The sequence below is a fragment of the Pygocentrus nattereri genome, chromosome 1 (genome assembly GCF_015220715.1).
Source record: "Pygocentrus nattereri isolate fPygNat1 chromosome 1, fPygNat1.pri, whole genome shotgun sequence".
NCBI lineage: Eukaryota > Metazoa > Chordata > Actinopteri > Characiformes > Serrasalmidae > Pygocentrus > Pygocentrus nattereri.
Window position 1 is genome coordinate 42399390 of NC_051211.1, and position 20101 is coordinate 42419490.

Consider the following 20101-nt stretch of genomic DNA (forward strand, 5'->3'; position numbering starts at 1 on the left):
TGGTCAGCCTTTTCTGGATGAAAGCAATTACTGTGCTTTTAATATCTGCAGAAACATTTACAGCCCTAATAAATGCCAACCAGCCAGCCATATACTCATTATCAATACAATAAGTGTTACATAAAGTTTATGTGGTTAAAATGTTATATTGTGAACAGATAATACTGACTAACCCATATTTATTTGTAGAGGTTAAAACTGTGTTTAAAAAAAATAATCTATTTTTCTCAAAGTATAAATATATAAAGAGAAGGAACAGGGTGAGACGGTAGTGGATTCTAACATAGATATACACAATAAACAAATGAGAAAAAATCATTACTATGAGAAAACACTGATGAAGCAGAGCTGCACTCTGTTCAGTAGTATACTGATGAGCTCTACATAAATATCTTGAAAAGATAGTCATGTAGACTTCACGCACCTTTACAGAAAGTATGTTTAGTATTATCCCCACAGACTGTTAGTGAAGTCATGCAGTACAATTCATTCTGGATTTATCTCTTGAAATTGTTGATGGTTGCTTATGGCATCCTTGCTCTATTCTTAATTAACCAAGTTTTACAATAACTGAAATCATTACAATGTGATTCAAGTAAATAACTGTGGTTGAAATGCATAAATTTTTCTTCTGTCGTTCTACTGTAACAATCCATTTGTTCTACTGTCTAGCTGGAAATCAAGGTCAGCTTGGCTCTTACTAGGTTAGCCTCGTGTAGTCAGTGCTCGTCGACATCCTCCTAGACCAGTGATTCCCAGCCCAGTCCTCAGTGTCACCCATCCACTTCTCAGGCCCCGCAGATGATCCATGCATTTGTTCTGTCCCAACTCACACATCTGATCCAGGCCATTAACACAATTGGAATGCCTAGCACCAGAGCTAGGTGTGGAGAGCTAGGCTAGAGCAAACTGTCTGAGTTGAGAACAGGTTAGCAAGGCTATTTGGCCTAGCCTAGCAAGACCTGTCCAGCCAAAAATCAAGGTTAGCAAGGTGGTAAGTTGACACCCTCAACATTCATATCTTTGGACATGCCATAAAGAAGGCCTTGAAAAAACAAGACTCACCCTTGAAGTCAAAACAACAGTAAGTTTTTGTGCTTCCAGAAAGATAGCATCTCTGATCCTTCATGACCACTTATCATGCTCCTCATCGGTTGGTTACTGACATCCTTAGTTCTGAAGCTGTGTGCAGGATTCCCACCTTAACTGCTGATGAACAATCAGAGCAATCCTGGTAGATAGGCCGTAATAACTCTATGTTCTAGATAAAAGTCTGTGTTGTTGGTTTAGTATGTTCAGCGGCCTCACAAACAGAACGATCAGTAAGGTCTGGTGCTTTTCAAGGACACTGTTCCCAGTTTGGTCCTGATAGACATGACTTCCATAAGGACATTCTGGATATGGGACAATATTTTGTGAAATGGAAGAAAGCTCAAGGAAAAAAGGCAGATCCTGTGTCACTATGTATATGTAGTTTTTTAATACACTATAAGGAAACTGTAAGGTAGAACACTGATGGAACCAAGTTGGAACAGTGCAAAACATGGGATGGTAGGGGGCACTGAGGACAGGGTTGAGGATCTTGCATGTAAACATAATCAGATGTAGGGTCCCGAGTGGCGCAGGTCTCGGAAGAAGCCTGTGCTAGCCTTCACTCTTCTTAGCTTTGATAGCACCTTGTGATTGGAGGAGTCCTAACTAGCAAGTGGAATTGGAGATGACTAAATTGGGGACACAATTGGGTAAAAATAAAAAAAACAATAATAATTTTAAAAAATCAAATGTAAAGAACTGCAAAAGGTAAAATAAATAAGTTAATGATAATAAATGACTAAGCCCACAACAATGGGCAATTCCTATTTCAGGATGGTAACCTTAAACCTTAAAACACTCAGGGTGGCTTTAATTATTCTGTGTGTCAATGGGCCCTACGAAAGCTTCTACGTAAGAAAGTAAGTCATCTTACAGCCCATTATCAGAGATTTTATCTGGAAGAACAATGGTCAAGGAGATGGAGCCCATAAATGAGGGATTGGGCCTACTGTTAATAATTACAGACTTGGGACATTTATTGGTGGAAATATTCTGAAAGAGCACAGATCAACTCAGAACTTCCTAAAGAAGCAGAGGGAGAAGAATCACTCAATACCCCACAGTATAGAACTACACTTCAAAAGTATTCCAGCTTGGGTGAGAATATTATATTTGTGTTACATATGCTGGCTGGTATTTCTACAGATAATGACTTTTAATGATACATTTCAATATATTTCAATTCTGTTCTCACATCATTTTTTAATAGATCAATAACTTATAATGTAACTGTGTTTAACCTACCATTTAGAGAAATACAATGTGTATATTATATAAACTTTAAATATTCATTTCAAAATACTTCTAAAACTGTATGCAAAGTTCTTTAACCGTCTGTATTTCAGCTGTCAGTTTGTATGTTACGTGTTCACTTTTTCATGTGGTTAATGTGGTCAGCTGAACATGCTTGCTGCTTTACTGCACAGCTCGCTGGGAGAGACTGGACAAATTTAATTTACAACAGAAATGACCTAATGTAGTTAAACCACACCAGAACAGGGCTGCACCTTTTGTTGTGCTGCCAGCGTATTGAACTGTCCTGTTTATAATACAGTGATCAAAAGACTGCAGGATTAAAGGGTAAATCAGCTGAGATTGATGGGCAATAGAGGTATGTCTGAGTGGCCCATTCTTTTAAAGCAGAGGTTGAGGACAGGCTTCTTCTACACAAATCGTGGAGCATTATCAAGAAGTAAAGCACAGGGCAAAGCATGTACTGCATGACTTTATAAACATAAAGATGAAACAGACAACTATTAGCAAAAAAAAAAGATAATTTGACAAACTTTCACTGCACTGTATAGAACAATTTATTAAAAAATGATATACAACAGGTTGTCATCATTCTATTATAATCATTGCCTTTACCAATGAACCACTTGAAGAACCCTTATTTTGAAGGGTGCATGAGTCTAAACCACACTAGATACTTTTTGTACTGAAGACATCTGTAAGAAAGATGTTTAGACACAAAGTGCTGTTTGATTAAAGTATGAGTTACAATACATGCTGAACTGGTTCCATTAGCTTTTGTGGGCATGAGCTGTTCTAGTAATAAAGGTTATCTCTTGACATAGAACTCCATAGGGATCCAACCCCCAACACTTTGGAGAGTGGAAGCACGACAATGAGGACATCAGCCAGTCACTATGTGGTGACCAGACCACTCTACTCAGAAGAGACCTTCGCAGAAGATCATGAGAAAGTGTACCGGAAACGCAAGACCACACTGGACCATATTAAGCAATACTTCAGGTAAGCCTGAATACATTCACTGATCCTCAGACAGAACAGATTGCAAAGAACTAATCTCTGGTAAGTAGAGTGAGAAGAATGTCAAAAGTTTTGAAAAGCAAATTTATTCTTCGCCTTTTTTTTCACTGGTGTACATGTTGATATCTCAAAGATAAGCAATTGCATGTATTGTAAACTTTAAATTGAGCAATCTGCTTGACTCCCCAGTAAGTTATCAACAACAAAAACATAGTCTGTGATTGATGATTTGACAAGAAGAGAGAATTTGGTAGCAAACATATCAGAATCAGAATAATTTATTTCACCAAACATATTACAAGGGGAAAAAGCTGTCAGAAAACCAAGAAAAGGCTGACTGTATTGTTTTGATGTTCACTGTATCTGTGTGTTTATTTGTGTCTGTGATACAGTTGTGATTCAAAACGTGTGAAGAATGCAGCCCTGTCTGTGTTGCCGATCATCGGATGGATGAAAATGTACCGAGTAAAAGAATGGCTGTTGGGTGATATAGTGTCAGGAGTCAGCACTGGACTGGTGGCTATTCTGCAAGGTAAAAATACAGCACAGCTATACCAAATGTACAATTTAGGTGACACTATTTTCAGTGGTCCTTTTTAGACTGAATAAACACTCAACAGACTCTCAGTAGCACACCAACAACATATCAATGATGCAGCAGCAGTGTATACATTGAAAAGATTCTGAAGAGACTTTTAATTAACTGTGTAAATTAAAGTTGTTTATAGTCTGATGAGTTCAGTTGATTTTCATAAACAGATGTGTCCAAGTTCATATCTGTAGATGATGATCCAAAAGGTCACTGAGACAGAGGGTTGGGATTAGGACTGGGTTTTAGTTAAGGTTATATTTAGGATTAGGGCCAGGGTGAGGGTTAGGTTTTGGGTAAGGTTGGGTAAGATTAGATTTTGCATAAAGGAAGTAACATATTAAGCCTTCTTCATCTAACATAATGACAACACAACTACTTAATGTAAGTAATGTATCAATAACACGTCTTCAAGATATTTACCTCAGTGTATTTAGAGTTTATTAATCATCTACAAAGGACCACACAAAATAGTGTTACCCAACTATTAAAAACAGTCACACACAAAAAGAAGTAAATAATGCATGTCTTTTTATTACTGGCCATCTCAAGCATATCATGATAGAAATGTCTTGCAATAAAAATGCAATTTAAATGTTTTGTTTAGTTTTTTTTTTAATAGAAAATTTGAACAAAACTCATTATTAGTATCTAATGCAACAAAAGTATGTAATTTAAAATAACATTGCAGCCACACTGTTCACATTACTATCAATAAATAATCATTTATAGTCTCAAAGTAAAGTGTGATAGTGTATCTTTATGAGCTACACTTAATGACTACAGATCAGTTTGTAGTGTCAGGACTTTGTAGACTCAACACAGCTAATCAGCCAGAGACTGGGTGATAAAGCATGGGTGATTTTGATCAGATATTTATTGAACTCATGTTAAGATGTTTACATGTTTCCATTTGTTTCTTAGGGTTAGCATACAGTTTGCTAGCATCTCTGCCTGCCTGGTACGGGTTATATGCTGCCTTTTTTCCTGTGATCATTTACTTTTTCCTGGGCACATCCCGACACATTTCTGTGGGTGAGTTCCATGCTCCTTTTTAAATGACAGCAACATGGATTTATAAGGTCTAAAGTACTAAAAGCCAGAAAACATAGGATGACATTGCAGATTTCAATATCAGTGGGTTGTTGTTGTGGCACTAAATGTACAAGCCTTGCCTAACATCCCTAATTTAACAACAACATAAACACAAGCAAAAGGGCAATAAAACACTGTCTACAAAACTGGGGTACACCCAGCGACCTGGCTCAAATCCAAGTGCTGTGTGCCATTTAAGGCCAGGACTCTAATCCAAGTGGCACAAACTGGTCAGTAGGGGTCCCTCTTTTTCTTTCTTAAAGCTACTACAGATAAAAATAAAACAAAAATGCAGCCAAATACTATTGCTTTAGAGATGCATGAAACACACTGAGAGAATTACAGAGATTGGAAACTTAAGGCTAATAAATCTGGTTAAAAAAAGTGATTTCAAAGGTTAGTTGGACATTGAAATAATCCACAACTGTTGGACATTGTCATAGGCAGAGTTTCATTTCAGGGGGTGGCACTGGGGGACTGGTTGCAGGTTATTATGCCCCAGAGACATCACTGTACTGAAGTTGACGAAGCTACCATAACCAGAGAAAAACATGTTATTTTAAATGCAACACACAACAGTCAACCTTGCATTCAATGACTCAGTTATTGTATTACCTGACAGAATACCATAGTGGGTAGTGGCTAATTATCCAGAGTCCTACCATTTCCAGTTCTCAGGGTAAATCGCTGGGGCAAATGGTTAATGACTGCAATTTCTTGCCATTTTTGCACTTTGTTTTCATTAATGTGGTTAACTTTATTGCTAACCAAGCTCACTTGTTAAGTGAGTTTTAGCTGAGTTTGGCTAGTTACTTACAAACCATTGAGTTGGATACTAGGGTATAACTTTACTGGTTCAAAACTGTGACAGCACATGACTGACAGTAGCATTCAGGTATGTAAATGTTGCCTTGGTGATAGCACCTGCCAAAAACTGGTAATGATCCAAGGAGAGGAAATGTAGGGAAGCTTGGCTTCCAAGTGAGGAACGCTAGGTTTCCAGATCAGCAGCACAGTAACAGCTGCTGCCTTTGTAACATCATTTTTATTCTAAGGATAGAATTGCTGTAAATAAATAAACGGTATCTCCAGAATAGTAACTTCATAGGAGAAGGCAAAAAGTTAATATAAGGACAGGTTCTCCATTTTCACACAGTGTAAAACACAGCGGCCGTGTTCATCTAATTGAGGGGTCTAACTGCTGCTGTCCTCTTCTTGTTTCCATTCCAGGAGCTTTCCCTGTCCTGAGTTTGATGGTGGGAGCTGTGGTGACCAGACTGGTTCCTGATAAGGGTTCACCAGTCAACATCACAGGCCTTGAGGGGCTGACCATGGACGAGCAGAGAGCCATAGTGTCCGCCTCACTTACCTTTCTTGTTGGCATTTTCCAGGTATGCGCATGCTACTCCCATGCTCCATGCCTGTTTATTAAGAACGATGGTCAATGTATAGTGACAACTCCTCTCCTTTCTCATTCAGCTGGCTATGGGGGTGCTGCAGGTGGGCTTCATAGCTATTTACCTGTCAGATACTCTAGTGTCTGGATTCACAACTGCTGCTGCTGTTCACATCCTGATATCACAGCTGAAGTTTGTGTTGGGGCTGACAGTCCCGGGCTTCAGTGGACCTCTCGCCTTTGTATATGTAAGTTTGACTGATTCTACATTACTCATATGCTACTGTTTAAGCATACGCAATCAGTGTTTTCAATAATATAAAACCTGTTTGGTTGCAAGTAAATAAATAAAATGATTCTAATACTCTGGTCCTGTGAAATTTCACAGGTTTATATTAATTAGTACGAAACTAGCAAGCAGTTTGTATGAAAACTATGAATGGAGAATGTATGAAATTTAGAGGTCTCAATTGTTGAAAGCTTTAGATGGTTGTATAATCGAGAAAGCTGTACAACATAATAAATGGGATTATAATAAAATTAACATCCGGAATGAGTCGTATCTCAAATCAAAATCAAAATATGGTGGTAAAACATCAAGGTAGATAACTTTGTAAGAACACTGTAAATAGATAATACAGTATTCTTTTAATGGATGCAAAGATCTTTTGTTGTTTCATAAGAATGTTTTTTTTTGTATTAGTGTTTATTTGCATCGTTTTTTCATAACAGTGTTGTTTAAATAAGTTTTTGACAAAATATTTATAAATATTTGAATCTAAAATACCTTTATGTCTCTAGATTTTTAATCAACATTGTATATAAAAAACAAAAGTTATTCATATGAGAAGTCATTACAAACTTGCAAATTACATACATGCTGCAGAATGTGTTTTACATATTTCTTTCAATACTTCGAAACACTTTAAATTCTATACTGTATTTATCTATTTTTTAGTTATCTAACTACTTTTTTTGGCCACTTTTGAAATATTAGGCAACCACTTTACCATGAAAAGGTTAGAAACACAAAGGGCAAACCACTGTAAAACAATGTCTCATATTTGTGTCTATTTCATCAAATAGCTTTCTGTGACGCAGTTTTAGAGGCATTAAACACTTCAGATATTTGGTTCCTATGTATGTTATGAGGCCATATATAAGGCCCCAAAGAAAGCTCATTATTTTAAAAATAATTACTATTTTTTATTATCAATCTTAAATGTAATTTAATGTTCAACTTAAATGTTCACTGACCCATTTGAAGAGTAAATAAAATGGTGACCCTTGGTTCCTATCATCACTATTTTAATGAAAGTTCCTCTAGAACAGAGCATTTCACATCAAACTACTGACTGGTTTAGCTGTGCAGAATTCCAGTTAAATGTTTTAGATCTTTCTGGATGCTATACGGCTTTCTGAATTATTTTAGATGAATCTACAGCTTCATTCATCATTCTGGTTTTATATTATTGAAAACAGTGATTCCATTCTTTCAAACGGTGATTCTAAACCTCTGAACATCGTGTATATGTATTAATACACTGCTAAAAAGAATTTTTATTGGAACATGTTGATGAAGTGCACAATAACATCTAGATTTGAGATGTTCCTTGGACCTCAACCTTCTTAGGCCTTTCCTTTTTTTTTTGCCACTCACTGTTACAAACACAAAGTATGTCATAACACGTCACAGATAACACTATCTTGGGTAGGCACTAAAACAGTACATCAAACGATGCTTGCGTCAAAGCAGTGGTGTTAATGTGGGCTCACTTTCTTGTTGCTGTTTTAATCTTAGATTCTGGAGGGGATCTTCAGCCAGATCACTTCCACAAACCTTTACGACTTGGTCACCTCCATTGTAGTGATGGTGGTGGTGTTTGTTGTGAAGGAGCTCAATGACCGATTCAGGTCAAAGCTTCCAGTGCCTATTCCTATAGAGGTCATCATGGTGAGTGTGGGTGGTGAATTGGTATGCACAAAAGACTGAAACAGTCTGATGTTGATAAGTGAATGATTAATAAATGATTGATAGAACACCTGCTGTTGATTTATGAATGATTTTCAGGACATTAACCTTTTCAGCTATGTTAACTGTCTTCCATGCCCTGAGACATGAAACACACTGGATGACTGTCTATCTTGATATCATTCACAGACAGTCATAGCATGTGGCGTCTCATACGCATTCAACTTTAAAGAGAATCATGGAGTGGATGTTGTAGGAAAAATACCTGATGGGTAAGCAAGAAGATCCAAAAGTATCACATTATTGTCTACGTGATGAGTAAGGAATTAGTAAAATGAACCGATCTTTCCCTTTTATTAGATTTGAGGCACCCGTGGCTCCGAATCTTCACATCTTTCAGGAGACAGCAGTGGACGCTTTCCCTATAGCCATAGTGGGCTTTGCTGTTGCTTTCGCTGTGGCTAAAGTCTACTCTGTCAAGCATGACTATGTTATTGATGGAAACCAGGTTAGCTCCCTCATCACATACAGTAGTTGTGGTCCATGTAAGTTTGAAGGGGATGTCAGAGAGAGGCCACTTTATTTTTTTTGTGTGTGTGTTTGTTTGTTTGTTTGTTTGTTTGTTTTAATTACTGAATTAGATGTACTCTTCACTCTCCAGTCCATATAAAGAAACTAAGCTGCCTGTTTTGAACTCATCATGGTTGTGATGTCACAACACTCAACAAATGTACCTATAGCTGCCCTTTCGATACGTTCAACTTACACTTTTAAAAATTATGGTTCTTCATGGGTTCTTTAGTAAACAATATGGTTTTAAATAGAACCATAAACACTCACTTTGCAAACTTTGAAGACTTTGCATGATTAAAGGGTTCTTTGCATCATGAAAGGATTCTTCCGACTGATGGAGAATGTGTTGTATATGGTTCTATAATTTTTTGGAAAAGGGTTCTATATAGCACCAAAAAGGGTTATGCTATTATTTTAATCTTGTTATCGTAACAATAGAAGATCCATTTTGGTGCTATATAGAACCCTTTTCAAAAATGGTCTATATAGAACCCTTTTCAAAAAGGGTCTATATAGAACCCTTTCTTAATGCAAAGGGTTCTGTGAGTGTTCATGGTTCTACATAAAACCATTTTGGTTCTATATAAAACCATTCTTTACTAAAGAACCCCTAAAGATCCAGCTTTTTGAAGAGTGTATTTTGAAAGCACTGGAAATGCAGCTATAGGTAATGTGTTAAGTGACATCTCAACCAAGATGAAGTTAACATGCTCATTTACACTGAAGTGATAAGGAGTGTTGTTACTGCAGACAGGCTGTAGCAGAGATATTGGAGCAAAAACTGTGAGGGGAAATGATAAAACAAGCTGCTACTCTTAGAGGTCAGGAAGCTAATCCAATAAGGCAGCCTTCTAAAGGATCCAACGGACATTGTAAAAGTTAGAAGTGGCTTAACAGTTTGTTTCACATTTGAGCTTATACTGCTTTTAAATGAGACATAATACTGTACATCCTGTTAATACAGAGGTCATTTACATAGATCAGTAACAAAAAGCAGTCTGTTTAACATGAATGGATAAAGAATGTTGGAAAATAGTCATGTAACATGAATTATGACTGTTTTTGGTATATAAAACCAAAAAATGAGCTTTATGGGAAAATAAAGAAACATACAATATTAGTGGCACTAATATTAGTGGCATGGTGGTCTCTGTTATGATCTGCACTTTACCTGAGAACACATGTTGAACTTGATTGCTCTTCGTACTGCTATACCAAGTGAATCGAGCCGGAACATATGTTTGGAACCATACACAATGCAGACCTTTGATTGGTCAAACATAAATGTCACCGAATTGCCACTAAAACTAGCCAGTGAAGATGGCTCTTTGTGATTCTTCATATAAAACCAAATTTAGAGTAAAAGCTCAATGAGAACTTGAAGCTCCTCCAGTGTTTGTAGTTACACTAACACTAGCATTATAAGAGAATTAATATGATCCTCACACCACCTCCAGAGAATGCCTACTTTTACCATTACCAATGGAAAAATCGACCAGGTTAGGATAGCTGGGGATTCTGACCCGTGACTGATTATTCCTAGCCATGCCGCACTGTCCAGTGGAAAAGCACTTCATGGCACCTTTAATGGAAATGGGAAAACTAATATAACAAACAAAATAATCCCCATATTATTGAATTGTTACTCAGTACTATTGTCTCCACAGGAGCTTATTGCTTTTGGGGCAAGTAACATCTTTGGTGGTGCATTCAAATCACTGGCAGCAAGCACAGCTCTGTCCAGGAGTGCAGTGCAAGAGAGCACAGGAGGGAAAACACAGGTAAAGCCCTTCACAAAGAGACATTATATTATGCACTATTCCTTTTAAAAAAACTGTTAACCTTTGGTACTTCCATGGCTTTTAAAAAAATGAGCACATGATTAATCAAAATTGCACAATTCGAAGGCACAAACACCACATACTTTTATGGAGTTTACAAACATGAACGGTACATAAATATAGCTGTACCTGTGTCAGTTACTGTCTCCCACTGTTGTATTATAAGACAACAGAATTACTGCCCTCTAGTGTTCAGCTGCACATATTTCATGGTTGAAAGCTAATTTATTAAAACCCATAAAAAAGAGGGCAGTACACTTTAAGATGGCTTTAAAAGACACAGTCAAATAATCAGCATTTTACACATGCTGTGTGGCACCATATTGTTAGCATATTACCTTTGATTTGATATTTGGCCTATCCTTGAACTCTACCAAATCTCTTTTTATAATGTGTTCCATCAAAAAGTAACTAGATTAAATAATTAAATGGAAGTGCTATAATTTTCCAGATTGCTGGTGCCCTTTCTGCCATCATTGTCCTCATAGTAACCCTGGCTATAGGGTTCCTGCTTGAACCACTACCAAAGGTAAGGGTCAAACATTTTTTGTGTCTTACAGAGATGCTCATATGGGTGCCTTAGTTCCATAGAGACTGTGCTAAATCTGTATACAATGAACCTGTATTTACAATGTGCAAAAGCAAAAGAGTATTATGAAAAACGCTGAAATGTCCAATATTAAAGCCTGAGCTTCAGGTAGAGGCACATTACATAGATTTAGTGTGTGATGTATTTGCAGTCAGTGCTGGGCGCAGTGGTAATAGTGAATCTGAAGGGGATGCTGATGCAGGTGCGTGAAGTCCCTTACCTGTGGAAGAAGGATCGGTTGGACTGCGTAAGAGCCCTTTCCTTTTCCTTGCTAGCATGCACCCTGTTGAATATATTACATTTATTAGTATGTCAGTAATACCTAATTAAAACACCTGCTTACTTAATATTTGCTCACTGAGGGAACTATTTGGTTAAATGAATGAATATTTGATACATGGTACTGAGAGAAACTGCTGTTATAGCATATAGTCTCCCTTCAGATTGTCTGGATAGTCACCTGTGTGGCCTCCATCTTTCTGGGGCTAGATCTGGGCCTAGCTGTGGGACTCGGAGTGGAGCTGCTTGTTGTGGTCTTCCGGACTCAGTTGTGAGTATAAATAAAATGCAATGCATTAATCTGTCAAGAATGGAAAGCTTGGAAAAAAGAATGGAAAGAGATTAACGTTATAAACCCACAACAGAGCAAGTACTGATTAGGCTTCAGCAAAAGATAAAGTCATGTTCCTGGGGTCAAGTTTGAAGTTTCATATTCTGCACAAAAAAGGGTAAAAGTCCAGCAGGTTGGGTGTCATTAATTAACAGTAAAACAAAAAAGTTTTCTCATTGATGGTTAAAATCTATAAAATTACATTTATTATCTTAGAAATACTGCCCTTTATAATTTATCAGCTTCACCAGTTCAACTAATGATACATAAACTATGCTGGTGAAAAATTCATAAAGTATTTTATCATTATAATAACAACACTAAAATATAGTTTATTAAGATTGAAAGTAAATAATGTTTTACTTTTTTTTTTAAATATGAGCTTTAAATATTACAGCAATTGTATGAAAATTGAGCTGCAAAAACACTGTAAATTCATCACGGTTGTGATGTCACAAGCATGAACACATTTTTACATGAATACCCATTCAGCACACAGCACCTTAGCCTGCCTGTTCATGGTAAAGTGATGGGTAGTGTTGTTATTGCAGGCGATCTGTAACAGACTTGATGGGGGAGAGGAGCTAAATTCCTGCCTGAAGCAAATGTATCACTGCATCCTTCCTTAAGGTTCAGACAGCCAAAATAAGTAGCTGTTTATTTGTGTTGAGGCCCCTATATTTCAGCCTAAACTTAAGAGCTGTGTTACTTTTTGAACAATGAACAGTACAGGGCATTCACTCTGAACAGAGGTCATTTAGGTATGTCAGTCTTAGTGACACAGCAACACAGGATAAGAGGTTTGGAAAAACATCATGTATAAATGAATTACCACATTACCACACAAACATGTATGTGGACTTTAAGGACAAAATTTAATAAATAAAAAATAAAAAAGTAAAATATGGCCCCTTTGAGAATAACCTATAAGGCCTATGTGAGGTTTGCTTGGTTGTTCATAGAGATGTCCTCTACTCCCCAGCCCACGTTGCTCTGTCCTGGCAAACATCACTGGCACAGACATTTACAGGGACCGCAAGGACTACATCAATGTGAGTCAATCATTATCACAGTCTTTACACAATCCTTTCTGTGCAGCCAAAAAACTGAGACTCCTTGTAAACCTGAAAAGGTGTGTCCACGCACAAGACATTCCCTAAGAGTGTGCAAAATCTGACCAGTATTACAAAACAGCCTGACAGCTACAGTGCTGATGAGCGAGCTGTAAGCATTAACATCAGTGGTGTTGTCCTCATAGATATGTGAATGCAAACTTTATATATAATCACTGAAATACTATAAAAAATATTTACCCCATGGATATTAACTATGTCAGCTTTATGTATGTAGAAAAAAACTTTTTTCTCTCTCATTTGAAACTTTATACAGATTTATGAACCAGAAGGAGTGAAGATTTTCAAAATCCCTGCACCAATCTTCTTTGCAAACATCGAGTTCTTCAGAGGAAAGCTGGTTGATGCAGTAAGTATATATCCAGCAGTATAACCCTGACTTTGCTCTCAAGTAACCTCTTCAATGACAAGACCCTGCTCAGCCTATTGCATATCAGGAAAAGTTACGCCAATGTCTGAGAACCAACAAGTAAGAAACCCTGAAAGAGTAATAAGGGTTTTTTTTTTTTTAGATTTATGCATCATTAAATCTTTAAAACTATATATACAAAGTCATTCAGAGTGATGTGATGTGAAATGCTCCATTCTAGTGAAATAGAATAATGCTTAATAATTAAACTTAATACTGTTAACCTTAAGAAGCAAGTAACACTTGCTGTTTTTCGTATAAGGCCTTAGTTACTCAGGTAAAGCTAGTTAAGATGAATGAATTTGAATAAGTATTACTGACTGAAAAGTCTGTTGCTCAGAAAAGCTTCCCAACATTCTTTGGGTTCATTGATTTCTGTTAATTAACTCTTATTTTTTTCACTTCTAATTAGTTCTCTTTGCATAATGTTTTTGTCATAGAATGTTCTCCTGCTAAAAGTTAAGTTTGGATGCATTTTACAGGTTTTTGTTATTTTTGCCATGATGGTGTTTTGTGATCAGATTCAGCAGTTCAGCTTGTAGCCATGAATGCTATCAGGTGGTAAATATCGCCTCTCAAGCAACTCCATTGTTTCATACAGTTCTGAACAAATAGCTCAGATAAGAGACAAGTCACTCTTTTCTGAGAAATCAAGTGGCTTCATGCATCTTTGGAGTTGTGTCATTTCATACTAATACAATGCACATGGATTAGTATTTGACTAGGAACCAGACATCTGTAGGGTATAAGGGCTCTACATCACAGCAAATTATGTGCTTATGAATATGTTACCCGATACCTGAGACCCGAGACATCGTTTTATGCTAGTTCTAAGATAAGATTTTGGCCTAAAATGCATTCTTTGAATGTGTTCATGGTGGAAAGGTACATGCAGGGTGTTGTAATGCAAAATAGTGCCCAAAAGAAATTTTTACCACAATTTTATCACTGTCAACACTACATAAAAACTAGGAAGACACAAGGAGGTTCACTGGTTTCACCCCCAGTTCCTCTCACCCCCTCTGTAAAGAAAATCTGAGTCACTAAGGCATCATTTCACACCAAACTACACTGAATTACATTCTTGGAAAAAATAATTTAATTGAATTATAGAAAATGGAGAAATTACAGAAATGTAGAAAAAATGGTGGAATTCCCCTTGGAATGCCTAATTTTTGTATAGGGTGAATCAGTTTTTCTGCCTTGTTGTTCACAGCTGGGGTCAAAACACAGCTAGTCAGAGTCAACTGGTGTTTTTCCACCGGGCAGGGAAGTACACTACGATATAGTTACACATCTGTGTACCACACCTGAGAACCCTTGCCCCATTTTTGTTTGGGTACCAAGCTTGTCGAGAATCATCACATGGAGTCACTGGAGTTAGATGACCATCATTAAAAAATATATATAAGCACTAGTCAGACCGAATTTCTCTCAAAGAAAACCAAACAGAATAAAATGTAAATCAGAAATTAAAACTTCACTGTTTGTATTTAACCTTAACCCCAGATTCAAGTGAGAGATGTGACCACACAAGCTAGAGAACCATGCCTATTTTCTTACTTCTATTATGTGATGATGAAAACACACAGGCACTCAACCAAGGTACAGATAGTCCTGGGGTCAGATTTGTAGCCGTACTGTGCTGTACCGCTCTGCCTGGTGGACAAATTCTGACATATAACACAAAAACAAGGCAAAAGAATCAAGGTCAAAAACAAAGTGTACAAAATATCATGAAACCAGGAACACCAGGAACTAGGAAACTCAATGAAAACAAGGCTCAGAATCAAATATTGGGCAACACTGAATATGTGCAAGACTTCACAACAAGCACAGAAAACAAAAGGACATTGTATAGACACAAAACCACATAAGGGGGACAGTGTTCTACACTACGTGCAGGTGGTCACAGTAAAGGGAGAAGCCAGGGCTTCTATGACAAGATCAAATCAGTGAAGGTGAAATAACTCTTTATCAATGTGTCGCGATTAAGATATACACCTGGCTGTAGTGCCTCGGTTCTTTCAATGATCTAGCGTTTATTTTGAACATCCCTCCACGGTAGGATTTTTCCATGTTATTGCATCACACACTCTCTACTTTCTTGAGCATCACTGGTTGACATTATCAAGACTGTGACTAAGAGTCTATTAGTCATTTTCATTTGTTTCTTTAGTATCTTTGAATATGGGCCACTATGGATAACATTTATACAGCTTTTATGTTTGTAAGCATTTCAAGTGTATAAGCATTTCAGGACAAATGAACCAATTGTAATGGTCATTTTGAAGACATTAGGTTTTGATATACTTTCTAATGTAATGTAAAACGCTTTTTTTTTGCTGTGTTGCAGGTTGGCTTCAACCCTTTGAGAATACTCAGGAAGAGAAATAAGGCCCTGAGGAAAATGAAGAAACTCATAAAGAAAGGAGAACTAACAGTCACCTCTGTAAGTGCAGTAGAACGGTATTGCCCTTAAAACTTGAACCTTGATTCTCTCAGCCAGACAGTTATCAGTCATGCTAATCTGAAATGAAACCTTTAATGGCCACAATGCATATATGGCCTGGAACTTTAGCAGGCTAAACTCCATTTCCCATTTCTGTCCTCCATGTTCTCCACAGCCTCCAAAGGTTGAAAGAAATTCAATCTCAAATGTGTGCATGCTAAAGTTTCAGGGTTTTTTTAAAGGTCACTTTAGAAGGCTTACAGGTTTCTTAACATGTCCTTATGTTGACAAATTACTAATATGCCTTTCACCCTTTGTAACCTGGAAAATTCTTTATTTTTACTTTCAAACTTACAATGGCCCGGTGCTCTTCATTACTTTATCCACAGAAAGGACTACAGGTGACAGGTTCTTTTCCTATTGACGAGTCTGAAGATGAGAGCATTATGGAGGATTTAGATCAGCCAGTGGATTTCTCAGATCTTCCTGTTCAGGTGAATTGGAGAAGTGAACTTCCGGCCAACATCTCCGTTCCTCCCGTGACCATACACAGCCTCGTGCTTGACTTCTCTGCCGTCTCATTTATCGACATCTCAGCAATCAAGGGGCTTAAAACGGTAGGTTTATGGCTAGTTTTGAAATTAAAATCTCTTCAAAATAAAACAAAGATCTAATTGCATTTCTGTGTATTTAATACTGTAATGTTGTCCAACTAAAGTACTGGCACATTGCATTAGTGGAAGCTTTGTTTCCCTTTGACCTGTTAAGAGCAAAAGGTTTTGCTACATTTTATACATCATATAACATTGCGTAATAAAATTTACAGGCTTTAAAAGAGTTCATCCGTGTTGATGTTGAGATCTACATCGTGGCCTGTGACCGTAAGTGTAAATTCTTATCATGGAATCTAACTGCCACAATCATGTTGCCAATGAGATAAAAGTGTAAATATTATCTCCCTCTAACCTTTGAAATGTCATTTCCAGCATACATCATTGAAAAACTGAAAAGCTGCAAGTTCTTTGATGATGAGATTAAGACGTCCATCTTCTTTCTGACCCTCCACGATGCAATTCTCCACATCCTCCAGCTACATCCACCTCTGACCATAAGCGAGAAGGTATGAGAAACAAAGGTGTTTTAAATGACATGAAAATACAATTACAGGTTTAAATGAAATTAAAGGTTTAAATGAAAATGAACTTTTGAATAGTTTTGAATGAAGTTTCAATTACAGCTGTAAATGAAACAAAATTCAAGTTTCTCAGAAACAAACATACTTTTTGCTTCATATAATTAAATTTTATTTTTTACATCTGTGCCCATACAGGCCTACAGTAGCATCCATGACATGCTGTATAATGGAAATAGCAGCTTGCGAAGCAGAGAAAAACCAGTGAGTGGATTTGCTGATGTATGCAATACTTTATTTACCCTAGGTTAAATGATAAGACAATAATTGATCTAATCATGCATCACCAACAAATTAACAAATTCATTCTTTCATAGCTACTGCTGTAAGGATGGATAACAAAAAGCAATAACAGAAATCCCATTCAACCACATAAGAAAGCTTTCAGTATAAATGCTGAGCTACTAAGATGTAGCAGATAACTGAAACAAGTCAACCGACAAATGAAGTTGCCACATTCCAACTTTAGTTCAATTAGTACCCAATAAAAAACTACCTTTAATGTTGTAACCTTCCACATGCATACTAGATAAATAGTATTTGGAAAGAATAATGTATTCAAATTTTACATCATTTGTTGGGAAATGAGATAAATGGGATTTTTGAAGTGTGTCCAACCTCGCAATAGTAGCTACTAAAGCAGGGCTGCCCAATGTGCAAAGGACGTTTGATATGGCCCAACAGAAAGGGAACCTAAGCCCACCCCCTCACTCAGTGAGAAAAGAAACGTACTTTTATACTACATACAACTTTCTAAATATTTATTTTTCTTTTAAATTCACAGTTAAATTCTGAGGTGTGTTAGAAACAAAATCTAGCATCAGTTTATAAGAAACATCTTTACAAATCTCAATTTGAAACATACCTGCCTTTATTATTTGCACATTGTTTTGTGTTTTGTCTTTATAGTCTCTGACAGACCACAAACACCCCCTCCCCCCATCCCCCACCCCCCAAAGACAACATCCCTAGGGCACCCCTGTACTAAGCACTGCATTTGTGCCTGGATATATGATTTTTCAAAAAAAGGACATGCAGATAAAAATGTCTTTCTTTGCAGATCAAGGAGCCAGAGACCAGGTTTTAATGGACTGCTTCCCCATATGCTACTGAACTTGGGACACACTCTCCTGCCAGACACTGTAAATCTGAAGAAGTTTCAGTTTGAACTATTTTTGTTAATTGAATCATTTTGTATAGTTTAAATGTATGGCATGAATTTGTATCGAATGATGACATGTTTTCTAACAAGAAGAGTGTTAAATCAGGCAATCTTTTCTTAGATTGCTGGTGAATAATAAAAAGGGGTGCATTCTTTTGTATATGTAAATTATTTTTGGTATAAATTTTGTTGTATAGTGTTAACATATTGTCATATTTTTGTGTACCACTGCTATTTAAAATAAATTTCAAAACTTTACACTCACATTGTGTTTCCTTTTTGGCTGGAGGCCACTAAAATGTTATCATGTTTTAGCCACACAGGATTGAGTCAATATATTTTTCTATATTAAGACTAAGAGAACTTACCACAACGGGGAAATTTCACCCAATTTAACTCATCCGTGCATTGAAACACCACATAGAGAACTAGAGAACACACACACTAGGGGGCAGTGAGCACACTTGCCCGGAGAGGTGAACGGCCCTATCAGCAGCACCTGGGGAGAAGTTGGGGGTTAGGTGCTTTGCTCAAGGACACTTCAGTCATGGCACAGGGCCGGTTCCCTAACCTCCAGCCCATGACTTGCTTCTTGTTATCAGAAGGTAAGACTTCTTTACAGAAATGGAAGCCAATTACTACTCCAAAAGGAAATGTATTGTCTATAGTCATGAAACTCCAAGGAAAACTAGCTTGTAAGAAATACCTGCTCTTCCACAGTTCACAATAGTTTTTTCAGGCATTGCTTTGGATTCATGTAGAGTATATTGTACATTTATTGTGCAGTTATTTACATGCTGAGCTTAAACGGAAACTCCACAATGTGCTTAAATGGAAACTTATGCTTGAATACGCAGGAAATGCACTTCAAAACTTTTTACTGGAATAAAATCTAATGAACTACGTTTTAAACATCTCCTTAGGGGGCTATAGAACTGTATAGTGTGTTGTTTTGCCCACTTTAACATATTTGTTTGCTCATTACTGATAATGATAATGGGAATTAGGTGTGGTGCACTGAATCCTCCATTGGTGTAACCCTGACAAATTGGACTTGAAAGCAGAGTGTTGTCTGGCCTGGGCATCTGGGGGTTTTGTCCTGAATGTTTTTAAAACCAGCCCCAACCCTTATAATATTACATGTTCACCTACTTCTCAAACTCAGAGAGAGAGAAAGAGTGCAGGGGATAGAATATGTTTCTCGGTGTTTCTTTTTCTCTAAAAAAAAAAAGAATAAAATAAAATAAAAAATAAATTAACCAATATATTTTAACTTAAAGTTACCACTTGGAGGTTATGTACATATGGTATATATATACATATGATAAACTAACATTCTCCTTATTGGACTTAGGCTACAAAGGACACTCAGCTCTGAATTGTTATCATATCTTCACATCAGAATGACGCAAGTCCTTATCTGTCTTTTCTGCAAATTAGTACAATGGAGTCTCTAAGAGAAAGTGTGAAGAACGTGAAGAAATTGTAGGTAATGTGCAGAAGGAAACTGCTTGGCTATATAACTGGTAGGAAGTTCATGGTTAAGCATCTCAACAATGGTTCCTATTGAGGAGACTAACAAGGAATGAGGAATGTTTGTTCTTTAATGAGGAAACATGTTAACAGTGGCCACAAAAATTATCTGGACTTCTGCTGATTTATGCCATCACTAGAAACTAATAACCAGTGCATCTCCTCAGCTCTGGGTCAGTATGCATACAA

General features: G+C 37.0%; 1 protein-coding gene across 2 annotated transcripts; it reads left to right on the forward strand.

Annotated features, from left to right (window-relative positions):
* The first annotated feature begins 2044 nt into the window (after positions 1 to 2044).
* Positions 2045 to 18636, forward strand: slc26a3.2 (solute carrier family 26 member 3, tandem duplicate 2). 2 transcript variants are annotated; one of them, XM_037537797.1, is made up of 21 exons: positions 2045 to 2190; positions 3171 to 3348; positions 3759 to 3898; positions 4880 to 4990; positions 6281 to 6441; positions 6530 to 6694; positions 8248 to 8400; positions 8608 to 8690; positions 8779 to 8926; positions 10659 to 10772; positions 11284 to 11361; positions 11573 to 11668; positions 11865 to 11971; positions 13014 to 13083; positions 13421 to 13513; positions 15930 to 16025; positions 16415 to 16642; positions 16852 to 16906; positions 17012 to 17145; positions 17356 to 17439; positions 18278 to 18636. In XM_037537797.1, exons 2-21 carry the CDS (start codon positions 3221 to 3223, stop codon positions 18302 to 18304), a joined length of 2271 nt encoding a protein of 756 aa, XP_037393694.1. In that variant the 5' UTR covers positions 2045 to 2190; positions 3171 to 3220; the 3' UTR covers positions 18305 to 18636. The 2 variants fall into 2 exon arrangements, with proteins under 2 accessions (XP_037393694.1, XP_037393695.1); XM_037537798.1 differs by having other exon boundaries at positions 17356 to 17421; positions 18278 to 18635.
* The last annotated feature ends 1465 nt before the right edge of the window (positions 18637 to 20101 follow it).